The sequence below is a fragment of the Oncorhynchus gorbuscha genome, linkage group LG24 (genome assembly GCF_021184085.1).
Source record: "Oncorhynchus gorbuscha isolate QuinsamMale2020 ecotype Even-year linkage group LG24, OgorEven_v1.0, whole genome shotgun sequence".
Classification (NCBI taxonomy): Eukaryota; Metazoa; Chordata; class Actinopteri; order Salmoniformes; family Salmonidae; genus Oncorhynchus; species Oncorhynchus gorbuscha.
The window spans coordinates 10,233,596-10,254,997 of NC_060196.1; the positions used below are offsets into that span (position 1 = coordinate 10,233,596).

Genomic DNA, 21,402 nt, shown 5'->3' on the forward strand with positions numbered 1-21,402 from the left:
TTTACTAACTAACTAAATAATCACACAGAATTACATAAACACAAGCAAAATATCTTACACATTGATTACTACATAATGCAATGAAATGTCCCTAGTGGACTAAACTGATATGATGGCTTGTTACACAAAATTAAAAGGGGAGGGGCATGTAAGAAAGAACGAGAGAAAATAAAGGACTTCACTATCGTACATACAGCTGATAACTATGCTCATGGAAATGCTATGAACGGCCGCTTAATTGGAAAAAAATTGCAATGTACATAATAATAATAATAATAATAATAATATAATGTACATATTTAAAATTTTATGCCTTTGTTGTCTCTGAATTCGCTGGTCCATTTTCTGGAGAGTCAGTCGACAAAGTCTCTGGTTGTGTAAGTCTCTGGTTGTCCACCAGAGGTCACCATGTCCTTTGTAGTTGTAGCTTGTTCCTTTTGTTCTGGAAGTGTCTGTTATAGGTCAGATGTACCAATGGTCATTCGATAGGGAAATGTTCTCCTCTCGTCTTCGGTCTAGTTTCCTAAACTATTTTACATATACAGCTGCAGACGGTGAATGTGTAGTCTTTAGTTTTGTAGATTTATTAACAATTTGTAACGTATTCAGCTGCAACTGCACGTAACTGGTCTATAGAGTGGTAGCAATTTCAACGTGGGGTCTCCTGTCCTTACATTTTCTTGATGAATGTACATTTGTCACGAGTCCTATTTAAGCACTCAGGGAAAAGGGGCGTTCCCTCCTTTTGTCGTAATGTCTGTGCTCACGTGGACGTGGCCACTGACTTGGTTAAGACTTCATATGAAAAACAATTCTCTCATTTAGAAGGCTAACATCACATTACATCTTCTCACAAATAGTTTCATATTTAACCATATCAGTTCCCCAACATTTTGGATGTGAATCTGATCACTGGGAAATATGCACATTCCAAGATACAGTTATGTTGTTCTACTGTCCTGTGTTACGTCACCAATTAGTAAGGAATTTGACAGGATTGTTCTTTCAGTACGCACAGATCATTCCAACTGTTTAGGATTACAGAAATATTGTTTCATTATTCAACCTTTTGATGTTACTTTTTTGGCAGGATGAATCTCCTTAAAACAAGAGGCTTCTTTCTCCTCAAATCCTGCCAACCCCAACAACAGCAGAGTTTCTACACAGTATTTTCAACCGGTCATAAAACTGGTGAGGGAGGGGGGGCATCTGGCACACATGGTTATCAAAATGTCACGCCAGAGTAAGCCTACACTAAACACAGACCTTATCTTAAGTGTTTCTAAAATCTCCTATGGGAAAATGAATGGTGAAAAAAGATTGTAACCATTTCCCTGTTTGATCACTAGGTTCTATGGGTATCATGACACCTCCACTGTGGGGCTATATACACTGCTCAAAAAAATAAAGGGAACACTAAAATAACACATCCTAGATCTGAATGAATGAAATATTCTTATTAAATACTTTTTTCTTTACATAGTTGAATGTGCTGACAACAAAATCACACAAAAATTATCAATGGAAATCAAATTTATCAACCCATGGAGGTCTGGATTTGGAGTCACACTCAAAATTAAAGTGGAAAACCACACTACAGGCTGATCCAACTTTGATGTAATGTCCTTAAAACAAGTCAAAATGAGGCTCAGTAGTGTGTGTGGCCTCCACCTGCCTGTATGACCTCCCTACAACGCCTGGGCATGCTCCTGATGAGGTGGCGGATGGTCTCCTGAGGGATCTCCTCCCAGACCTGGACTAAAGCATCCGCCAACTCCTGGACAGTCTGTGGCGTTGGTGGATGGAGCGAGACATGATGTCCCAGATGTGCTCAATTGGATTGAGGTCTGGGGAACGGGCGGGCCAGTCCATAGCATCAATGCCTTCCTCTTGCAGGAACTGCTGACACACTCCAGCCACATGAGGTCTAGCATTGTCTTGCATTATGAGGAACCTAGGTCCAACCGCACCAGCATATGGTCTCACAAGGGGTCTGAGGAGCTCATCTCAGAACCTAATGGCAGTCAGGCTACCTCTGGCGAGCACATGGAGGGCTGTGCAGCCCCCCAATGAAATGCCACCCCACACCATGACTGACCCACCGCCAAACCTGTCATGCTGGAGGATGTTGCAGGCAGCAGAACGTTCTCCACGGCATCTCCAGACTGTCACGTCTGTCACATGTGCTCAGTGTGAACCTGCTTTCATCTGTGAAGAGCACAGGGCGCCAGTGGCGAATTTGCCAATCTTGGTGTTCTCTGGCAAATGCCAAACGTCCTGCACGGTGTTGGGCTGTAAGCACAACCCTCACCTGTGGACGTCGGGCCCTCATACCACCCTCATGGAGTCTGTTTCTGACCGTTTGAGCAGACACATGCACATTTGTGGCCTGCTGGAGGTCATTTTGCAGGGCTCTGGCAGTGCTCCTCCTGCTCCTCCTTGCACAAAGGCGGAGGTAGCGGTCCTGCTGCTGGGTTGTTGCCCTCCTACGGCCTCCTCCACGTCTCCTGATGTACTGGCCTGTCTCCTGGTAGCACCTCCATGCTCTGGACACTACGCTGACAGACACAGCAAACCTTCTTGCCACAGCTCGCATTGATGTGCCATCCTGGATGAGCTGCACTACCTGAGCCACTTGTGTGGGTTGTAGACTCCGTCTCATGCTACCACTAGAGTGAAAGCACCGCCAGCATTCAAAAGTGACCAAAACATCAGCCAGAAAGCATAGGAACTGAGAAGTGGTCTGTGGTTATCACCTGCAGAACCACTCCTTTATTGGGGGTGTTTTGCTAATTGCCTATAATTTCCACCTGTTGTCTATTCAATTTGCACAACAGCATGTGAAATTTATTGTCAATCAGTGTTGCTTCCTAAGTAGACAGTTTGATTTCACAGAAGTGTGATTGACTTGGAGTTACATTGTGTTGTTTAAGTGTTTTAAGCAGTGTATATCCAAAACCAACAGAATGAACTACAAACTAACTAGTACTACATTACATGTCACCACTCTATACATGGGCCGTGTGCATTTTCTGTTAGTGTATCCTGAGGTAGCTCCTCTCTGAAACCTCTTCCAGCAGTGCATACAGGCAAATGGCCTCTCTTCCGTGTGGATCTTTAGGTGCATCTTCAGTTGGTGCTGGTGAGAGAACCTCTTCTCACACTGGGGGCAGCTGTAAGATTTCTCCCATGTGGATCCTCGGGTGCATCTTCAGATTGTCAGGGAAACTGTCCCAGTACAGATGGCAGCTGAACAATGTGTCGTCCATGTGCATCCTCTGGTGCAGTGGTTCCCAAACTTTTTTAATAGTCCCATACCCCTTCAAACATTCAACCTCCAGCTGCGTGCCCCCTCGAGCACCAGGGTCAGCGCATTCTCAAATATATATTTTTTTGCCATCATTGTAAGCCTGCTACACACACAATATTCAATACATTTATTAAACATAAGAATTAGTGTGAGTTTGTCACAACTCGGCTCGTGGGAAGTGACAAAGACCTCTTATAGGACCAGGGCACAAATAATAACAATAATAATCAATAATTTTGCTCTTTATTCAGCCATCTTACATATAAAACTTTATTTGTTCATCAAAACTTGTGAATAACTCACCACACGTAAATGAGAAGGGTGTTCTTAAAAGGATGCACATAACTCTGCAATGTTGGGTTGTATTGGAGAGAGTCTCAGTCTTAAATAATTTTCCACACACAGTCTGTTTAGTTTTCATGCTAGTGAGGGCCGGGAATCCACTCTCACATTGGTACGTGGTTGCAAAGGGCATCAGTGTCTTAACAGCGCGATTTGCCAAGGCATGATACTCTGAGCGCAGCCCAATCCAGAAATCTGTCAGTGGCTTCTGATTAAATTTTCATAGAACCGCTTGTTGCAATTTCTATGAGGCTCTCTTGTTCAGATATAGGTAAGTGGACTGGAGGCAGGGCATGGAGGAAGGTCCTTGTTAATGCAGACAGAGAAGAGCTCAAACTTCTTAATCATAACCTCAATTTTGTCCCGGACATTGAATTTAGTTGTGGAGAGTCTCTGTAATCCTAGATTCAGATCATTCAAGCGAGAAAAAACATCACCCAGATAGGCCAGTCATGTGAGAAACTCATCATCATGCAAGCCGTCAGACTAGTGAAATGATGGTCAGTAAGAAAACTTTGAGCTTGTCTCTCAATTTAAAAAAAACGTGTCAATACTTTGCCCCTTGATAACCAGCGCACTTCTTTCTGTATGTTGTAAAAGCGTTACATGGTCGCTGCCCATATCATTGCATAGTGCAGAAAATATACAAGAGTTCAGGGGCCTTGCTTTAACTAAGTTAACCATTTTCACTGTAGTGTCCAAAACATCTTTCAAGCTGTCAGGCATTTCCTTGGCAGCAAGAGCCTCTCGGGGGATTCTGCAGTGTACCTAAGTGGGGAGCAGCTGCTTGCACGCGTGTTACGACTCCACTATGTCTCCCTGTACAGATACCAACACATCTTGACCACCAAAGTCCATTTGATGTCACAAAGCTGTCCAGTACTTTAAAATTATCCTCCCCTGTTGACCTGGTTTCCAGTGATTTGCAGAAGAGGATGTCTGCCTTAATTGACCCCCCATCAACATAACGGACATATACCAGGAGCTGTACCAGTTCCACCACGTCTGTTGATTCATCCAGCTGAAACGCATAGAATTCACTGGCTCGTAATGCGAAGCAGTAAATGTTTCAAAACATCTCCTGCCATGTCACTGATTCATCGTGAAACAGTGTTGTTTGATGAAGACATTGTCTGTATAGTTTTTTTGGCCTTTTCCCCCAGCATTGTTCCATTCATACCCGCGGCAGCAGGAAGAATTAAGTCCTCCACAATAGTATGGGGCTTGCCTGTTCTAGCCACTCGGTAGCCTGTTCTAGCCACTCAGTAGCTCCACCATTCCACCACCAGCAAACGGAATGAGCAGCAGCTACGTTTGGCTACATACATTAGTGGAATTTCCGCGAGAGAGTAACGGTTAATGTGATTGGATGTTAATTATTTGACTAGGCTACCTGTATTTGACATTGTGTTGTTACTTCGCTGAACACGAGATGGTTTAACTTTATTTTTGGCAGTGAAACGAGGCTACTCGGGTGAGAAAAAAACCTGACCAAAATGTATAGCCCCGTTGGAAAATATAAATGTTGTTTGAAAATGTGAAGAATTTTATTTCATTATTTCATTATTTAAATAAACCCGTGAATCACATTTTTATTTGGCGTACCCCTGGCGGCATTGTGCGTACCCCAGTTTGGGAATACCTGCTCTGGTGGATCTCCACCTGTTTGGAGAAACTGAATCTTCTCACAGAACGAACAAGGGAAGCGCTTCTCTTTTATGCCGCCACCTTTACTGATTCTGTTTTCCCTGCTGTCATTTGTCAATGGGCTTGTGTAGCCATTTAGTGTTGAAGAACTGGCATTGTCTGAGGTGTGGTTTACATAGGGAGAGTGTGAGGAGGATGAAGGCCAGGGAGTGTCTGTGTTGTCGCAGGGTTAATATTCCAGTTGATACATCTTATAGACGGCAGGGTGAAGGAATTTTTTTGCAATAATTTCTTGTGACCCCATCCCAAATATAACGATACAACCTTAAAATCGGTATATTTGGATTTTTACATCAACAAATAATGTAAAAATCATTACATTTTCATCTTTTATCAAATTGAAAATAAACCAATAAATACATTTACTCATTAAAATGTAATTTTTCAAATGACCTTTCTCAAAAATGTTTGTATATTGTCCATTACAATAAACTGTACTGTTCATTTTTTGTTCAAAAAACAAATACAGAAAATGCATTTAAAAACAAATATTGGCAACCTCACTTCAGTTGCCACATGGTTGCGACCCCAACTTTGAATATCACTGTGTTAGGGGGTTAACCTGAGTCTCTCTGAATCATAACTAGGACGGAGTCTGTGTCCATTCTCTCTAGCCACATCCCTGTCTCTAGCCACATCCTGACACGGGAGTCCCCTCACAGCAAATCTACGCCTCACCCTGGTCTCAGCCAGTCTGTTGTCATGAATACTAATATTAGGGATGGGCACGTTATTTAGAATATTTGAATATCCACAGATATTAATATTCGATTACATGGGAAAGTATTCATTTGAGAGAAAAAAAATCGGTATATTTTAACAATGAAAAGTCATTGTCTAAAATGAAATAAACTCAGCAAAAAAAGAAACGTCCTCCAACTGTCAACTGCGTTTATTTTCAGCAAACTTAACATGTGTAAATATTTGTTTGAACATAACAAGATTCAACAACTGAGACATAAACTGAACAAGTTCCACAGACATGTGACTAACAGAAATGGAATAATGTGTCCCTGAACAAAGGGGGTGTCAAAATCAAAAAAATATGTCACCGGCTGCATTAAGTACTGCAGTGCATCTCCTCCTCATGGACTGCACCAGATTTGCCAGTTCTTGCTGTGAGATGTTACCCTACTCTTCTACCAAGGCACCTGCAAGTTCCTGGACAATTCTGGGGGGAATGGCCCTAGCCCTCACCCTCCGATCCAACAGGTCCCAGGCGTGCTCAATGGGATTGAGATCCGGGCTCTTCGCTGGCCATGACAGAACACTGACATTCCTGTCTTGCAGGAAATCACACACAGAACAAACAGTATGGCTGGTAGCATTGTCATGCAGGAAAGGTACCACATGAGGGAGGAGGATGTCTTCCCTGTAACGCACAGTGTTGAGATCGCCTGCAATGACAACAAGCTCAGTCCGATGACGCTGTGACACACCACCCCAGACCATGACGGACCCTCCACCTCCAAATCGATCCCGCTCCAGAGTACAGGCCTCGGTGTAACGCTCATTCCTTTGACGATAAACGCGAATCCGACCATAACCCCTGGTGAGATAAAACCGCGACTTTGGGTTTGTGCCCATAGGCGACGTTGTTGCCAGTGATGTCTGGTGAGGACCTGCATTACAATAGGCCTACAAGCCCTCAGTCCAGCCTCTCTCAGCCTATTTGCAGACAGTCTGAGCACTGATGGAGGGATTGTGCGTTACTGGTGTAACTCGGGCAGTTGTTGCCATCCTGTACCTGTCCCACAGGTGTGATGTTCGGATGTACCGATCCTGTGCAGGTGTTGTTACACATGGTCTGCCACTACGAGGATGATCAGCTGTCTGTCCTGTCTCCCTGTAGCACTGTCTTAGGAGTCTCACAGTACAGACATAGCAATTTATTGCCCTGGCCACATCTGCAGTCCTCATGCCTCCTTGCAGCATGCCTAAGGCACGTTCACGCAGATGAGCAGGGACCCTGGGCATCTTTCTTTTGGTGTTTTTCAGAGTCAGTAGAAAGGCCTCTTTAGTGTCCTAAGTTTTCATAACTGTGACCTTAATTGCCTACCGTCTGTAAGATGTTAGTGTCTTAACGACCGTTCCACGGGTGCATGTTCATTAATTGTTTATGGTTCATTGGACAAGCATGGGAAACAGTGTTTAAACCCTTTATAATGAAGATCTGTGAGGTTAATTCGTAAAAAATCCAAATATCTTTATTTTTTTGCTGAGTTTACAATGATCTATGTGACATTGCAACATAGTTTATAAGGATAGAACATTAAATTAAAAAAGGATACTTTTTTTACGAGTGCGCCCCATAAAAAAGACACACCGGTAGCCTACACATGTTTCACAGATGTAGCTTGTTGTTATTAGAATCAATTATAAGCGGCGCTACATTGAGAGGGAGATTTATAAATCAATGCAAAATGGAGAAAAAATGAAGGAATTAAGTTGGCTAAATGAGGAGTAGGCTACACTGATCATCCAACCGGTAGGCTGATGTTTCATATGAATAGAGTTGTAGACAAGTATGGGGAGCGCAGCAAAATAGCTTTAATTGGCCTTTCTACTTAGCTAACTTAACTGACTTCTGTAGCTAGCTAGCTCTTTTACAAACGATTTGATGGAGTCAAGATTGGCACTGCCAGATGGTATGATAGATAACCTATGGCAGCAACAAGTTTGTCTAACCAGCGCGAGTCGGTTTGGCTACTTTCTCTCGCTCTCCCTCCATTCCAGAAAAATGCCCACCCCTAACTTAGATCGGATGTTGTTTTGTGTTTGACTGTCTGTTTCTGGTTGTGGTTAACCGTTTTGTTCCCCAGCCCAGAGTTGAGGATACTGTTCCATCCACTGACCTCCACTATGTTGCCTCTGGTCCTGGCCTGCTCGGTGGTGATGTCCCCCGGGTCCCTGGCTGCACCGGCCTGGTTCTGGGAATCCAAGATGGCTGCCCAGTCTTCTCTGTTAGCCTCCAGCCAACCACCTACAGGCAGCGGTTACAAAATAGACTTTACAAACATTAAATGTATCACCGGATCATTTTCATTTTCTTTATAATTTTCATTATAATGTGAAGAAAAATTCTAAAATTGATTAAATAAATGTTTTCCCTTATCAGTCTACACACAATACCCCATAATGACAAAGCAAAAACAGGTTTATATAAATTCTTGCAAATGTATTAAAAATAAAAAACAGAAATACCTTATTGAACATAAGTATTCAGACACTCTGCTATGAAACTCAAAATTGAGCTCAAGTGCATCCTGTTTCCATTGATCAAATCAAATCAAATGTATTTATATAGCCCTTCGTACATCAGCTGATATCTCGAAGTGCTGTACAGAAACCCAGCCTAAAACCCCAAACAGCAAGCAATGCAGGTGTAGAAGCACGGTGGCTAGGAAAAACTCCCTAGAAAGGCCAAAACCTGGGAAGAAACCTAGAGAGGAACCAGGTTATGTGGGGTGGCCAGTCCTCCTTGAGATGTTTCTACAACTTGATTGGTGTCCACCTGTGGTAAATTCAATTGATTGGACGTGAGTTGGAAAGGCACACACCTGTCTATATAAGGTCCCATAGTTGACAGTGAATGTCAGAGCAAAAACCAAGCCATGAGGTTGAAGAAATTGTCCGTAGGGCTCCGAGACAGGATTGTGTCGAGGCACAGATCTGGGGAAGGGGACCAAAAAATGTCTGCAGCATTGAAGGTTCCCAAGGACACAATGGCCTCCATCATTTTTAAATGGAAGAAGTTTGGAGCCACTAAGATGCTTCCTAAAGCTGGCTGCCTAGCCAAACTGAGCAATCAGGGGAGAAGGGCCTTGGTCAGGGAGGTGACCAAAAACCCGATGGTCACTCTGACAGAACTCCAGAGATCCTCTGTGGAGATGGGAGAACCTTCCAGAAGGAAAACCATCTCTGCAGGACTCCACCAATCAGGCCTTTAGGGTAGAGTGGCCAGAGGGAAGCCACTCCTCAGTAAAAGACACATGACAGCCCGTTTGGAGTTTGCCAAAAGGCACCTAAAGGACTCTCAGACTTGAGAAACTAGATTATCTGGTTTGATGAAACCAAGATTGAACTCTAAAGCCTGAATGCCAAGTGTCACATCTGGACATCACCTGGCAAATCCCATCCCTACGGTGACGTATGGTGGTGGCAGCATCATGCTGTGGGGATGTTTTTCAGTAGCATGGATTGGGAGACTAGTCAGGATCGAGGGAAAGATGAACAGAGCAAAGTACAAAGAGATCCTTGATGAAAACCTGCTCCAGACTGGGACGAATGTTCACCATCCAACAAGACAACAACCCTAAGCACACAGCCAAGACAACGCAGGAGTGGCTTCGGGACAAGTCTCTGAATGTCCTTGAGTGGCACAGCCAGAGCACGGACTTGAACCCAATCTAACATCTCTATAGAGACCTGAAAATGGCTGTGCAGCGAGGCTACCCATCCAACCTGACAGAGCTTGAGAGGATCTGCAGAGAAGAATGGGAGAACTCCCCAAATATAGGTGTGCCAAGCTTTTAGCGTCATACCCAATAAGACTTGAGGCTGTAATCGCTGCCAAAGGTGCTTCAACAAAGTACTGAGTAAAGGGTTTAAATACTTATGTAAATGTGAGATAAGTTTTTTATTTTTAATACATTTGCAAAACCTTCTAAACGTGTTTTTGATTCGTCATCATGGGGTAATATAAGGCTGGAACGTAACAAAATGTGGAAAAAGTTAAGGGGTTAGAGTACTTTCTGAATGCACAATATGTCAACCATACCTTGCTCCCCCATCTTTAGTCCACTCAGCAAGTCAATGCTCTCTGGTCCGTCTTCTATAAACTCCTCTTTGACCAGTAGCAGATCAGGCTTCCCATCCTCCATGTCTACTGACTGGAAGAGATACAGAGTGAGAGGATGTTGGATCAAGAAATCTGATATGAGCACCCTGCTATGGAGCATCTATCTCCTGATTGGGCAATGAGGGATTGCTATGAGTACTATACAAAAAAATATTAATTGATTTGATAATATGCAAATGTATTAGTTGATTTGATTACTTGACACTCTTAAATGGTTTGATCATTTAAAGGCATGGTCCTACACTTTAAGGTCAACCCCTTAGTTTAGAACCAACTTCTCTGTTTTTAAATGGCCTATGTGGCATCGATCTGACATTCTAGTGTCAAAATTGACTACAAAGTGTAAATAGGATAATTTTGGTCATAAAGTCAGTCTCGTTCAAAACTGAGTTCTGTTAGTGAGTTCGTCACGACTTACTGGAGGGTTGGTATGGATTACTTACTTGCCCACTTTTGCCAACGATGCCCAAATGCCCAGAGACAACACGCTGCTATGTGGACATTTGTTGTCAAGTCTGCATATGGGTCCAAAGCACAGCAAAGAGGAGTGAAAATGGTTTTCCATAAAGATGATGCAAACTTCCAATGCATTTCAACAATATGGCCAGAAATGGATTACATTCGACACGGTCAATTCTGCTGCAACCGTCAAACAACTAATTTTGGTGAGAAATTAGCTAAGTAGATAACTGGTACTAGCTAGCTAGTAGCTACTTTTGTTTATACAACATTATTTGATATTGCTAGCGAGCCAGGCTAGCTATGATACCACAGATAAAAGGGGAATAATACCGAAGCTATCTAAAATCGACTAGGGACATCAAACTTTCAGACTGCTGCACAGACACTTTGGAGGCTCTAGTCTAGAGCACCTGGTTAAATTGTATTTAGGAGCATTTTTCAAAAACAAATTAAACTCAGTTGTTCACAATTCCTGACATCTAATCCTAGTAAAAATTCCCTGTTTTAGGTCAGTTAGGATCACCACTTTATTTTAAGAATGTGAAATGTCAGAATAATAGTAGAGAGAATTATTTATTTCAGATTTGATTTCTTTCATCACATTCCCAGTGGGTCAGAAGTTTGCATACGCTCAATTGGTATTTGGTAGCATTGCCTTTAAATGTTTTACCTTAGGTCAAACATTTCAGGTAGCCTTCCACAAGCTTCCCACAATAAGTTGGGTAAATTTTGGCCCATTCCTCCGGACAGAGCTGGTGTAACTGAGTCAGGTTTGTAGGCCTCCTTGCTCGAACATGCTTTTTCAGTTCTGCCCACAAATTTTCTATAGGATTGAGGTCAGGGCTTTGTGATGGCCAATCCAATACCCTTGACTTTGTCGTCCTTAATCCATTTTGCCACAACATTGGGAGTATGCTTGGGGTCATTGTCCATTTGGAAGACCCATTTGTGACAAAGCTTTAACTTACTGACTGATGTCTTGAAATGTTGGTTCAATATATCCACATGATTTTCCTACCTCATGATGCTATCTATTTTGTGAAATGCACCAGGCCGTCCTGCAGCAAAGCGCCCCCACAACATGATGCTGCCACCCCCATGCTTCACGGTTGGGATGGTATTCTTCGGCTTGCAAACCTCCCCCTTTTTCATCCAAACATAACGATGGTCATAACGACGATCTTTGTCCCCATGTGCAGTCTGGCTTTTTTATGGCGGTTTTGGAGCAGTGGGTTCTTCCATGATGAGCAGCCTTTCAGGTTATGTTGATATAGGACTCGTTTTACTGTGGAAATAGATACTTTTGTGCCTGTTTCCTCCAGCATCTTTACAAGGTCCTTTGCTGTTGTTCTGGGATTGATTTGCACTTTTCACACCAAACAAAGTACGTTCATCTCTAGGAGACAGACCGCATCTCCTTCCTGAGCGGTATGACAGCTGCGTGGTCCCATGGTGTTTATACTTGCGTACTATTGTTTGTACAGATGAACGTGATACCTCCAGGCATTTGTAAATTGCTCCCAAGGATGAACCAGACTTGTGGAGGACTAAAACTTTTTTCTGAGGTCTTGGCCGATTTCTTTTGATTTTCCCATAATGTCAGGCAAAGAGGCAGTGAGTTTGAAGGTAGGCCTTGAAATACCTCCAATTGACTCAAATGATGTCAATTAGCCTATCTTAAGTATCAAAAGCCATGACATAATTTTCTGAAAATTTCCAAGCTGTTTAAAGGCACAGTCAACTTAGTGTATGTAGACTTCTGGCCCACTGGAATTGTGATACAGTGAATTATAAGTGGAATAATCTGTCTGTAAACAATTGTTGGGAAAATTACTTGTGTCATGCACAAAGTAGATGTCCTAACCGATTTGCCAAAACTTCCGGTTTGGAGCGAGCGGTCGCATTCGCACTTCGGTCCGCAGGTAGTATTACTTTTCATTACTTTTCATTACATTTCATTATAGTACAACGGTTTGATTTGTCTAATCTTAGCAATTTCTTCTTAGCTAGCTACATAGCCGTCTTTGTATCAAAGATAATTGCGTAATTATCGTATTTCGTCGTCCTAACGTAGTCTACTGCCCAGCAGCTAGCCACATAGCTAACGTCCACCGTATAGCAGCACCGTAGAAACTAATACACTCAACTGAACGACTTGATTAGTGTAGTGTTAGCTAGCTACATAGTTGTCTTTGCTGTCTTCGTATCCAAGATAATTGTGTAGTTTAGAGTGTGTAGTCTTAGAGTTATTATCTTAATTTACCGAGGTTAGCTAGCCAGCTATTTGTCGTCCTAACGTAGGAGACACTGCTAGCTAGCTAACAGCTAACAGCTAGCCAACGTCTACCGAATTAACTTCCCACTCAACAACCCGGTCGCATTCCGCTTCGCTCCACAGGTAGTATCACATTTTCATTTCATTTCATTACAGCACAACGGTTTGATTTGCTTGATCGTAGCTAGCTACATAGCCGTCCTTGTATCAAAGATAATTGTGTAGTCTAGAGCGATTTTCTAGGTTAGCTAGCCAGCTATTGTCGTTCTTTTAACGCAACGTAACGTAATCAACACTGCTAGCTAGCCAGCTAGCCCCCGAATAGCAGCACTGTAGAAACTATTACACTCAACGGAACGACTTGATTAGTGTAGTGTCAACAACGCAGCCACTGCCAGCTAGCCTACTTCAGCAGTACTGTATCATTTTAATCATTTTAGTCAATAAGATTCTTGCTACGTAAGCTTAACTTTCTGAACATTCGAGATGTGTAGTCCACTTGTCATTCCAATCTCCTTTGCATTAGCGTAGCCTCTTCTGTAGCCTGTCAACTATGTGTCTGTCTATCCCTGTTCTCTCCTCTCTGCACAGACCATACAAATGCTCCACACCGCGTGGCCGCGGCCACCCTAATCTGGTGGTCCCAGCGCGCACGACCCACGTGGAGTTCCAGGTCTCCGGTAGCCTCTGGAACTGCCGATCTGCGGCCAACAAGGCAGAGTTCATCTCAGCCTATGCCTCCCTCCAAACCCTTGACTTCTTGGCACTGACGGAAACACGAATCACCTCAGATAACACTGCTACTCCTACTGCTCTCTCCTCGTCCGCCCACGTGTTCTCGCACACCCCGAGAGCTTCTGGTCAGCGGGGTGGTGGCACCGGGATCCTCATCTCTCCCAAGTGGTCATTCTCTCTTTCTCCCCTTACCCATCTGTCTATCGCCTCCTTTGAATTCCATGCTGTCACAGTTACCAGCCCTTTCAAGCTTAACATCCTTATCATTTATCGCCCTCCAGGTTCCCTCGGAGAGTTCATCAATGAGCTTGATGCCTTGATAAGCTCCTTTCCTGAGGACGGCTCACCTCTCACAGTTCTGGGCGACTTTAACCTCCCCACGTCTACCTTTGACTCATTCCTCTCTGCCTCCTTCTTTCCACTCCTCTCCTCTTTTGACCTCACCCTCTCACCTTCCCCCCCTACTCACAAGGCAGGCAATACGCTCGACATCATCTTTACTAGATGCTGTTCTTCCACTAACCCCATTGCAACTCCCCTCCAAGTCTCCGACCACTACCTTGTATCCTTTTCCCTCTCGCTCTCATCCAACACTTCCCACACTGCCCCTAATCGGATGGTATCGCGCCGTCCCAACCTTCGCTCTCTCTCCCCCGCTACTCTCTCCTCTTCCATCCTATCATCTCTTCCCTCTGCTCAAACCTTCTCCAACCTATCTCCTGATTCTGCCTTCTCAACCCTCCTCTCCTCCCTTTCTGCATCCTTTGACTCTCTATGTCCCCTATCCTCCAGGCCGGCTCGGTCCTCCACTCCCGCTCCGTGGCTCGACGACTCATTGCGAGCTCACAGAACAGGGCTCCGGGCAGCCGAGCGAAATGGAGGAAAACTCGCCTCCCTGCGGACCTGGCATCCTTTCACTCCCTCCTCTCTACATTTTCCTCCTCTGTCTCTGCTGCTAAAGCCACTTTCTACCACTCTAAATTCCAAGCATCTGCCTCTAACCCTAGGAAGCTCTTTGCCACCTTCTCCTCCCTCCTGAATCCTCCCCCCCCTCCTCCTCCCTCTCTGCAGATGACTTCGTCAACCATTTTGAAAAGAAGGTCGACGACATCCGATCCTCGTTTGCTAAGTCAAACGACACCGCTGGTTCTGCTCACACTGCCCTACCCTGTGCTCTGACCTCTTTCTCCCCTCTCTCTCCAGATGAAATCTCGCGTTTTATGACGGCCGGCCGCCCAACAACCTGCCCGCTTGACCCTATCCCCTCCTCTCTTCTCCAGACCATTTCCGGAGACCTTCTCCCTTACCTCACCTCGCTCATCAACTCATCCCTGACCGCTGGCTACGTCCCTTCCGTCTTCAAGAGAGCGAGAGTTGCACCCCTTCTGAAAAAACCTACACTCGATCCCTCCGATGTCAACAACTACAGACCAGTATCCCTTCTTTCTTTTCTCTCCAAAACTCTTGAATGTACCGTCCTTGGCCAGCTCTACCGATATCTCTCTCAGAATGACCTTCTTGATCCAAATCAGTCAGGTTTCAAGACTAGTCATTCAACTGAGACTGCTCTTCTCTGCATCACGGAGGCGCTCCGCACTGCTAAAGCTAACTCTCTCTCCTCTGCTCTCATCCTTCTAGACCTATCGGCTGCCTTCGATACTGTGAACCATCAGATCCTCCTCTCCACCCTCTCCGAGTTGGGCATCTCCGGCGCGGCCCACGCTTGGATTGCGTCCTACCTGACAGGTCGCTCCTACCAGGTGGCGTGGCGAGAATCTGTCTCCTCACCACGCGCTCTCACCACTGGTGTCCCCCAGGGCTCTGTTCTAAGCCCTCTCCTATTCTCGCTATACACCAAGTCACTTGGCTCTGTCATAACCTCACATGGTCTCTCCTATCATTGCTATGCAGACGACACACAATTAATCTTCTCCTTTCCCCCTTCTGATGACCAGGTGGCTAATCGCATCTCTGCATGTCTGGCAGACATATCAGTGTGGATGACGGATCACCACCTCAAGCTGAACCTCGGCAAGACGGAGCTGCTCTTCCTCCCGGGGAAGGACTGCCCGTTCCATGATCTCACCATCACGGTTGACAACTCCATTGTGTCCTCCTCCCAGAGCGCTAAGAACCTTGGCGTGATCCTGGACAACACCCTGTCGTTCTCAACTAACATCAAGGCGGTGGCCCGTTCCTGTAGGTTCATGCTCTACAACATCCGCAGAGTACGACCCTGCCTCACACAGGAAGCGGCACAGGTCCTAATCCAGGCACTTGTCATCTCCCGTCTGGATTACTGCAACTCGCTGTTGGCTGGGCTCCCTGCCTGTGCCATTAAACCCCTACAACTCATCCAGAACGCCGCAGCCCGTCTGGTGTTCAACCTTCCCAAGTTCTCTCACGTCACCCCGCTCCTCCGCTCTCTCCACTGGCTTCCAGTTGAAGCTCGCATCCGCTACAAGACCATGGTGCTTGCCTACGGAGCTGTGAGGGGAACGGCACCTCAGTACCTCCAGGCTCTGATCAGGCCCTACACCCAAAACAAGGGCACTGCGTTCATCCACCTCTGGCCTGCTCGCCTCCCTACCACTGAGGAAGTACAGTTCCCGCTCAGCCCAGTCAAAACTGTTCGCTGCTCTGGCCCCCCAATGGTGGAACAAACTCCCTCACGACGCCAGGACAGCGGAGTCAATCACCACCTTCCGGAGACACCTGAAACCCCACCTCTTTAAGGAATACCTAGGATAGGATAAGTAATCCTTCTCACCCCCCCTAAAAGATTTAGATGCACTATTGTAAAGTGGCTGTTCCACTGGATGTCATAAGGTGAATGCACCAATTTGTAAGTCGCTCTGGATAAGAGTGTCTGCTAAAAGACTTAAATGTAAATGTATAGCTTGTTAACAAGAAATTTGTGGAGTGGTTGAAAAACAAGTTTTAATGACTCCAACCTAAGTGTATGTAAACTTCCGACTTCAACTGTATTTGTTCAGCACTTTTGAAATGTACGACAGAATTCAGAACATGGGTCGTTCTTACAGTGTTCTCCGTGTACACCAAGTCAAAACCATAGGATAAATAAAGGGGGCATATAAGCAGACAATGAAAGCTCTTACAATATTCAATGATTACAATTCTCCAAAACAGGTTATAGTCTACATGTGCACCAGCAAGTCAGAACAGTAGACAAAATTAAGAGGGGAAATAGACCAAATTATTTGCTAAAAATGTGGGGCTCAAAACAGAGCCCCACCTGCCCTGAATGACAGGTTGAGACTGGCTGTAACAAATATCTCCAGTGTTTGTTTTAGCTGTGTTAATTTCAGAGTGTATAACCTGATTTCCCCCTTAATTGATATCAGTGATTTATTGCCACTTGTCAAACCAACAAGGTTTTTGGTGTGTGTGCAGTTCATAAGGTGCTCATTTAGAAAAGAAAAGTAGGGTAGGGTAGGGTAGGGTAATATGGGGTAATTCACATAAGGACCACAAGAAGTCACCTAATTATTTTCCCAACACTTTCCCTGGCTGTCACTGTTCTTGCTGAACAAAATATTTTCTCTTTGTCATCACAACATTTGGAGATATTTCAGCAAAACGATTTTGTGGTAAGTTGATCTAATCTTTTAAAATTGAAAAAAAGTTGTAGATATAGTCCAATGAAGTTAGATCTACATATATTTTTTAAATATACAAGTAGGAAAGCCTTACGATAAATAATCCAATACATTTTGTGTTGTGTTTTGGGGCAAACTCCCCTGTCCCCCCGGGGGCTAGTTACCCCTTTATGGTTATGGATGTGTTTCTACCTGTCATTTAGACAATGACTAGCCTAGTGAGTGCGAGTTTGTGCTAAGTTGCTAGCTTGCAACTTCACTAGCAGTAAATGCTAGCCATATAGCTAGTTAGCATAAGCTGCTAGGAGTACTAGCTAGCAACCTTACTACTAAATCGTCTGAGGTAAAATACATTAAAAAAGATAACTTTATTTCAGTTGTAAATGTTTCCACTAGTGACTGATATAGCTTTACAGTTCATGCAACATTATAGCCTTTTAGCTATTTTACACAAACTTTTGGTCCCGAAAGCACACACATCCCTGGGTCGCTCGTCTTTTCAGTTCGCTGCAGCTAACAACTGGAACGAGCTGCAACAAACACTCAAACTGGACAGTTTTATCTCAATCTCTTCATTCAAAGACTCAATCATTGACACTCTTACTGACAGTTGTGGCTGCTTTGCGTGATGTATTGTTGTCTCTACCTTCTTGACCTTTGTGCTGTTGTCTGTGTCCAATAATGTTTGTACCACATTTTGTGCTGCTATCATGTTGTGTTGCAACCATGTTGTGTTGCTACCATGTTGTTGTCATGTTGCTACCATGCTGTGTTGTCATGTGTTGCTGGCTTGCTATGTTGTTGTCTTAGGTCTCTCTTCATGTAGTGTTGTGTTGTCTCTTGTCGTGATGTGTGTTTAGTCCTATATTTATATTTTATTGTTTTATTTTTAATCCCAGCCCCCCTGCAGGATGCCTTTTGCCTTTTGGTGGGTCGTCATTGTAAATAAGAACTTGTTCTTAACTGACTTGCCTAGTTAAATAAAGGTTAAATAAAAATAAAATATCATATAGCTAAGTTAGATATCTACATTTTTAAGAGAAGAGCTTTTCAAATGGCATCTCGCCCCCTGTTTTCAGTCACAGGAAGGGACTGGATTGGGTGTGAGCAGTGCAGGGGGTGGGCTCATGAGTTGTGCTTCAATTTTACTGGGGATAGCTGTATTTGTTACCTACAGGTACAAATTAGAATTGTGCAATAGCAGAACATAAGAGAGTTGCCACATCAATGTTACACTGAGTTAATTAGTTGTTTTTAAATGTTATATTCCAATGTTATTGCATGTTATTATTTATATTCCATTCCAATATCCCAATGATTTTTTAAAATGAATTAAAAACAACTACTGAAAACATTTTGCTCCTGAATGTAAGTAAAAAATCTTACATTATTCAAATCATATTTAGGGCATTTGTGCATAATGGATTGTATGGAAAAGGAACAACAAAGAAAGAACATAGAAAATGTATGTTCAGGTGAGTTAAAAAGAGGGATTTTACATCAAATCTCCTCATAGTGCGGATATTAATGGTGACATGTGCAACACCATTTCCCCCCCCCATATTTTATTTAAATAATTAAAATAAGACAACAAGACTTAGCTTAAATATTACTAAAGAATTTCTAAATAAAACCGATTAAATGGATTTTAACACACGTGTGTGTTACTTAAAAAAAAAAAAACATTTCATGAAATAAGTGTAAACTAGCCATTTATTTCCCTTTATAGTTTATTCGCCTAAGCATGACCTTCAATTATTTATTTTGGTTATATTAAATTTTTTATTTTGATGATATGCCAGAAATCACCAAAGTGGGTTTGCTCTGCCTAATCAATTTAAAATTAAATGTGATGTACTGTAGCATGTCTGAGGAAGATGTGCATAGCTCACGTTAGCTACCTTGCTAACAACAGCTAACTGTAGCCCATTGGCATTTACGGTCAATACAGGGAAGGCACTTGCATACTAGCTTGCTAGCTAATCATAGGATGTAGCCAGCTTGCTTTCAATAATGTTTCAACTCAAACTGGCTTGCAAAAGTTAGAAAACTAGCCAGTTTGAGTTGAAACATTATTGAAAGCAGTTTAAATTAATTGGAGCACTGCGATTGGTTACCCAAAATTCTCGGGCGGGGCTAAGCGAAGGGTCAATTAGCTGACCATCTTGAGATGGTCAGTCCGGGGAGAAAGGCCTCAACTTCAAAACTTAGTTCTATTCATAGCAAAACTAGCTAAGCTTACCTCGCTGTACTCACTACTGCCCTTGTTTGTTGTGATTTAATGGTCCTTCTGTAGCTCAGTTGGTAGAGCATGGCCCTTGTAACGCCAGGGTAGTGGGTTCGATTCCCGGGACCACCCATACGTAGAATGTATGCACACGTAAGTCGCTTTGGATAAATGCGTCTGCTAAATGGCAAATATTATTTATTATTAAAGAACCACCCACATCAAATCAAGTGACTGTCGGTGCCATTTAAGATGACAGAGGATCATTGTTTTTTATGATCATGGACTTATTTCTCTTACAGCATATTGGATGACTGTCACTATTTTATTAATCCAGCTCAATAAACATTGACAGATTTAGGATACTACATGATACTAACATTTTCCCTATACCCATCATGAGGTTGCTACAAAAGTTCAAGAGAAAAATTAGAGTAATTCAGACACATTCAATACCGCCTTACACACTCTTGCCTGCATCTAGCTGATCTAGGGTGTAGTCATTAGTCCTACAGTTGCAAATGAGAGTTTCTTTTGGACAAATGTAGGTATGGTTCTCTCCATTTCGTTCTGTTTGCTTCCGTTTAAGAAACGTTTTTCAACACAATTGGCAGAATGAATACACCCCGTATCACAACAAACACAGTTCCCTTTCATAGCAGCTACATACAAAAAGCATGATAATTTGCTTGTTGTATAATTCCTACTCGCATCTATGAGTTCTCGTCCTATCACCTTTTCCCTTTGCTTGTGGACTTCAGTGCACAACATATCAGCTGTATGTGACAAAGCGAGAAAAAAAACTTTCCAAATCAAACCTTCATTCCATAACTGCTAAACACTACACACAGCCTACATAGTTGTCACCTAACATCATAGTCAACATGGCTAGCTACTAGAACGTATGTGTTAATAAACCAGCTACAAACTTACAGTGTACAGCAAGCAGTTTAGCAGTTACACCGTCGGGCCCTGGTGACAAATTAATAAAACCAAAAGCTTATCTTGACTTGGAAGAGTTCCAGTGTTGGATAGACATAGCTAGCTAGCTAGCATAGTATCCCTCGCTGTTTGAGCCGGGTGTTTGAGTAGGCTAAACTAGCTAGCTAGCTGCATTCGCTAGTTAGATAAGTGAAAAAATATATATATATAACTAGGTCTCTCGCTCTTACTTCTCTCTCATTTTTGAATAAATTAATTTGTTCAAACTGTTTAGAGGGGCCTCCCGAGTAGCCCAGTGGTAACTGTGCTTCTAGTTATGTATAGCAATTATGATCTAAAAGGCTAAACTGATCCTAGATCAGCACTCCAACTCTGAGGCTTTGTGATACGGGACCTGACCTAATACCATTCAGACAGTAGTTCAGTGGGCTCACCTCAGGGAGACTGTGTGTGGTCCTTTTCTGCTCAGTTGGTTCCTCTGTGGGTTCAGGAGGAGGTGTAGTCTGGTTGTCCTCCATGACCATGGTCCCCACAGGGTTCCTCAGACCCTCCTCACACCCCTCCTCCTTCACCAGCAGCACCTCTGGACCCTCCTCCTCCTGGAAGAGACAGGTGATACAGATTACTGAGTCCTACACTGTAGTTACAGGATTACTTCATTGTTGTTAAACCCATTATGGTGGACATAAATATGATGTTGTGGGTAAAAATAAGTACAAAGTCATCATCAGACAAACCTGGGGGAGGGGGAGGATGCTGCGATTGTTTTCGCCGGTAGGGTGGGGTGCTGGACAAATATCACATATTTTTTCCAGCACTGGCGCTGTAGACTGATATATCATTCCACTAATACAGGACTATTAAAGGCCCAGTGCACTACTTTTGTGAACAAATATTTTGTGTACAGTAGTCGTTTGTTAG

General features: G+C 43.5%; 2 protein-coding genes across 2 annotated transcripts in view; both read right to left on the minus strand.

Annotated features, from left to right (window-relative positions):
- LOC124012386 (zinc finger protein 205-like) overlaps positions 1 to 21,402 on the minus strand; it is a 303,385-nt gene that overhangs the window by 222,159 nt on the left and 59,824 nt on the right. The gene's annotated exons all lie outside the window — the stretch shown is intronic.
- LOC124012384 overlaps positions 1 to 21,402 on the minus strand; it is a 34,523-nt gene that overhangs the window by 3,853 nt on the left and 9,268 nt on the right. The window contains exons 4-6 of the mRNA XM_046325953.1: positions 20,916 to 21,080; positions 10,140 to 10,251; positions 8,215 to 8,342 (exon numbers count right to left, since the gene is read on the minus strand). Of these exons, the coding sequence (XP_046181909.1) occupies positions 8,215 to 8,342; positions 10,140 to 10,251; positions 20,916 to 21,080 (405 nt within the window). The remainder of the gene's footprint in view (positions 1 to 8,214; positions 8,343 to 10,139; positions 10,252 to 20,915; positions 21,081 to 21,402) is intronic.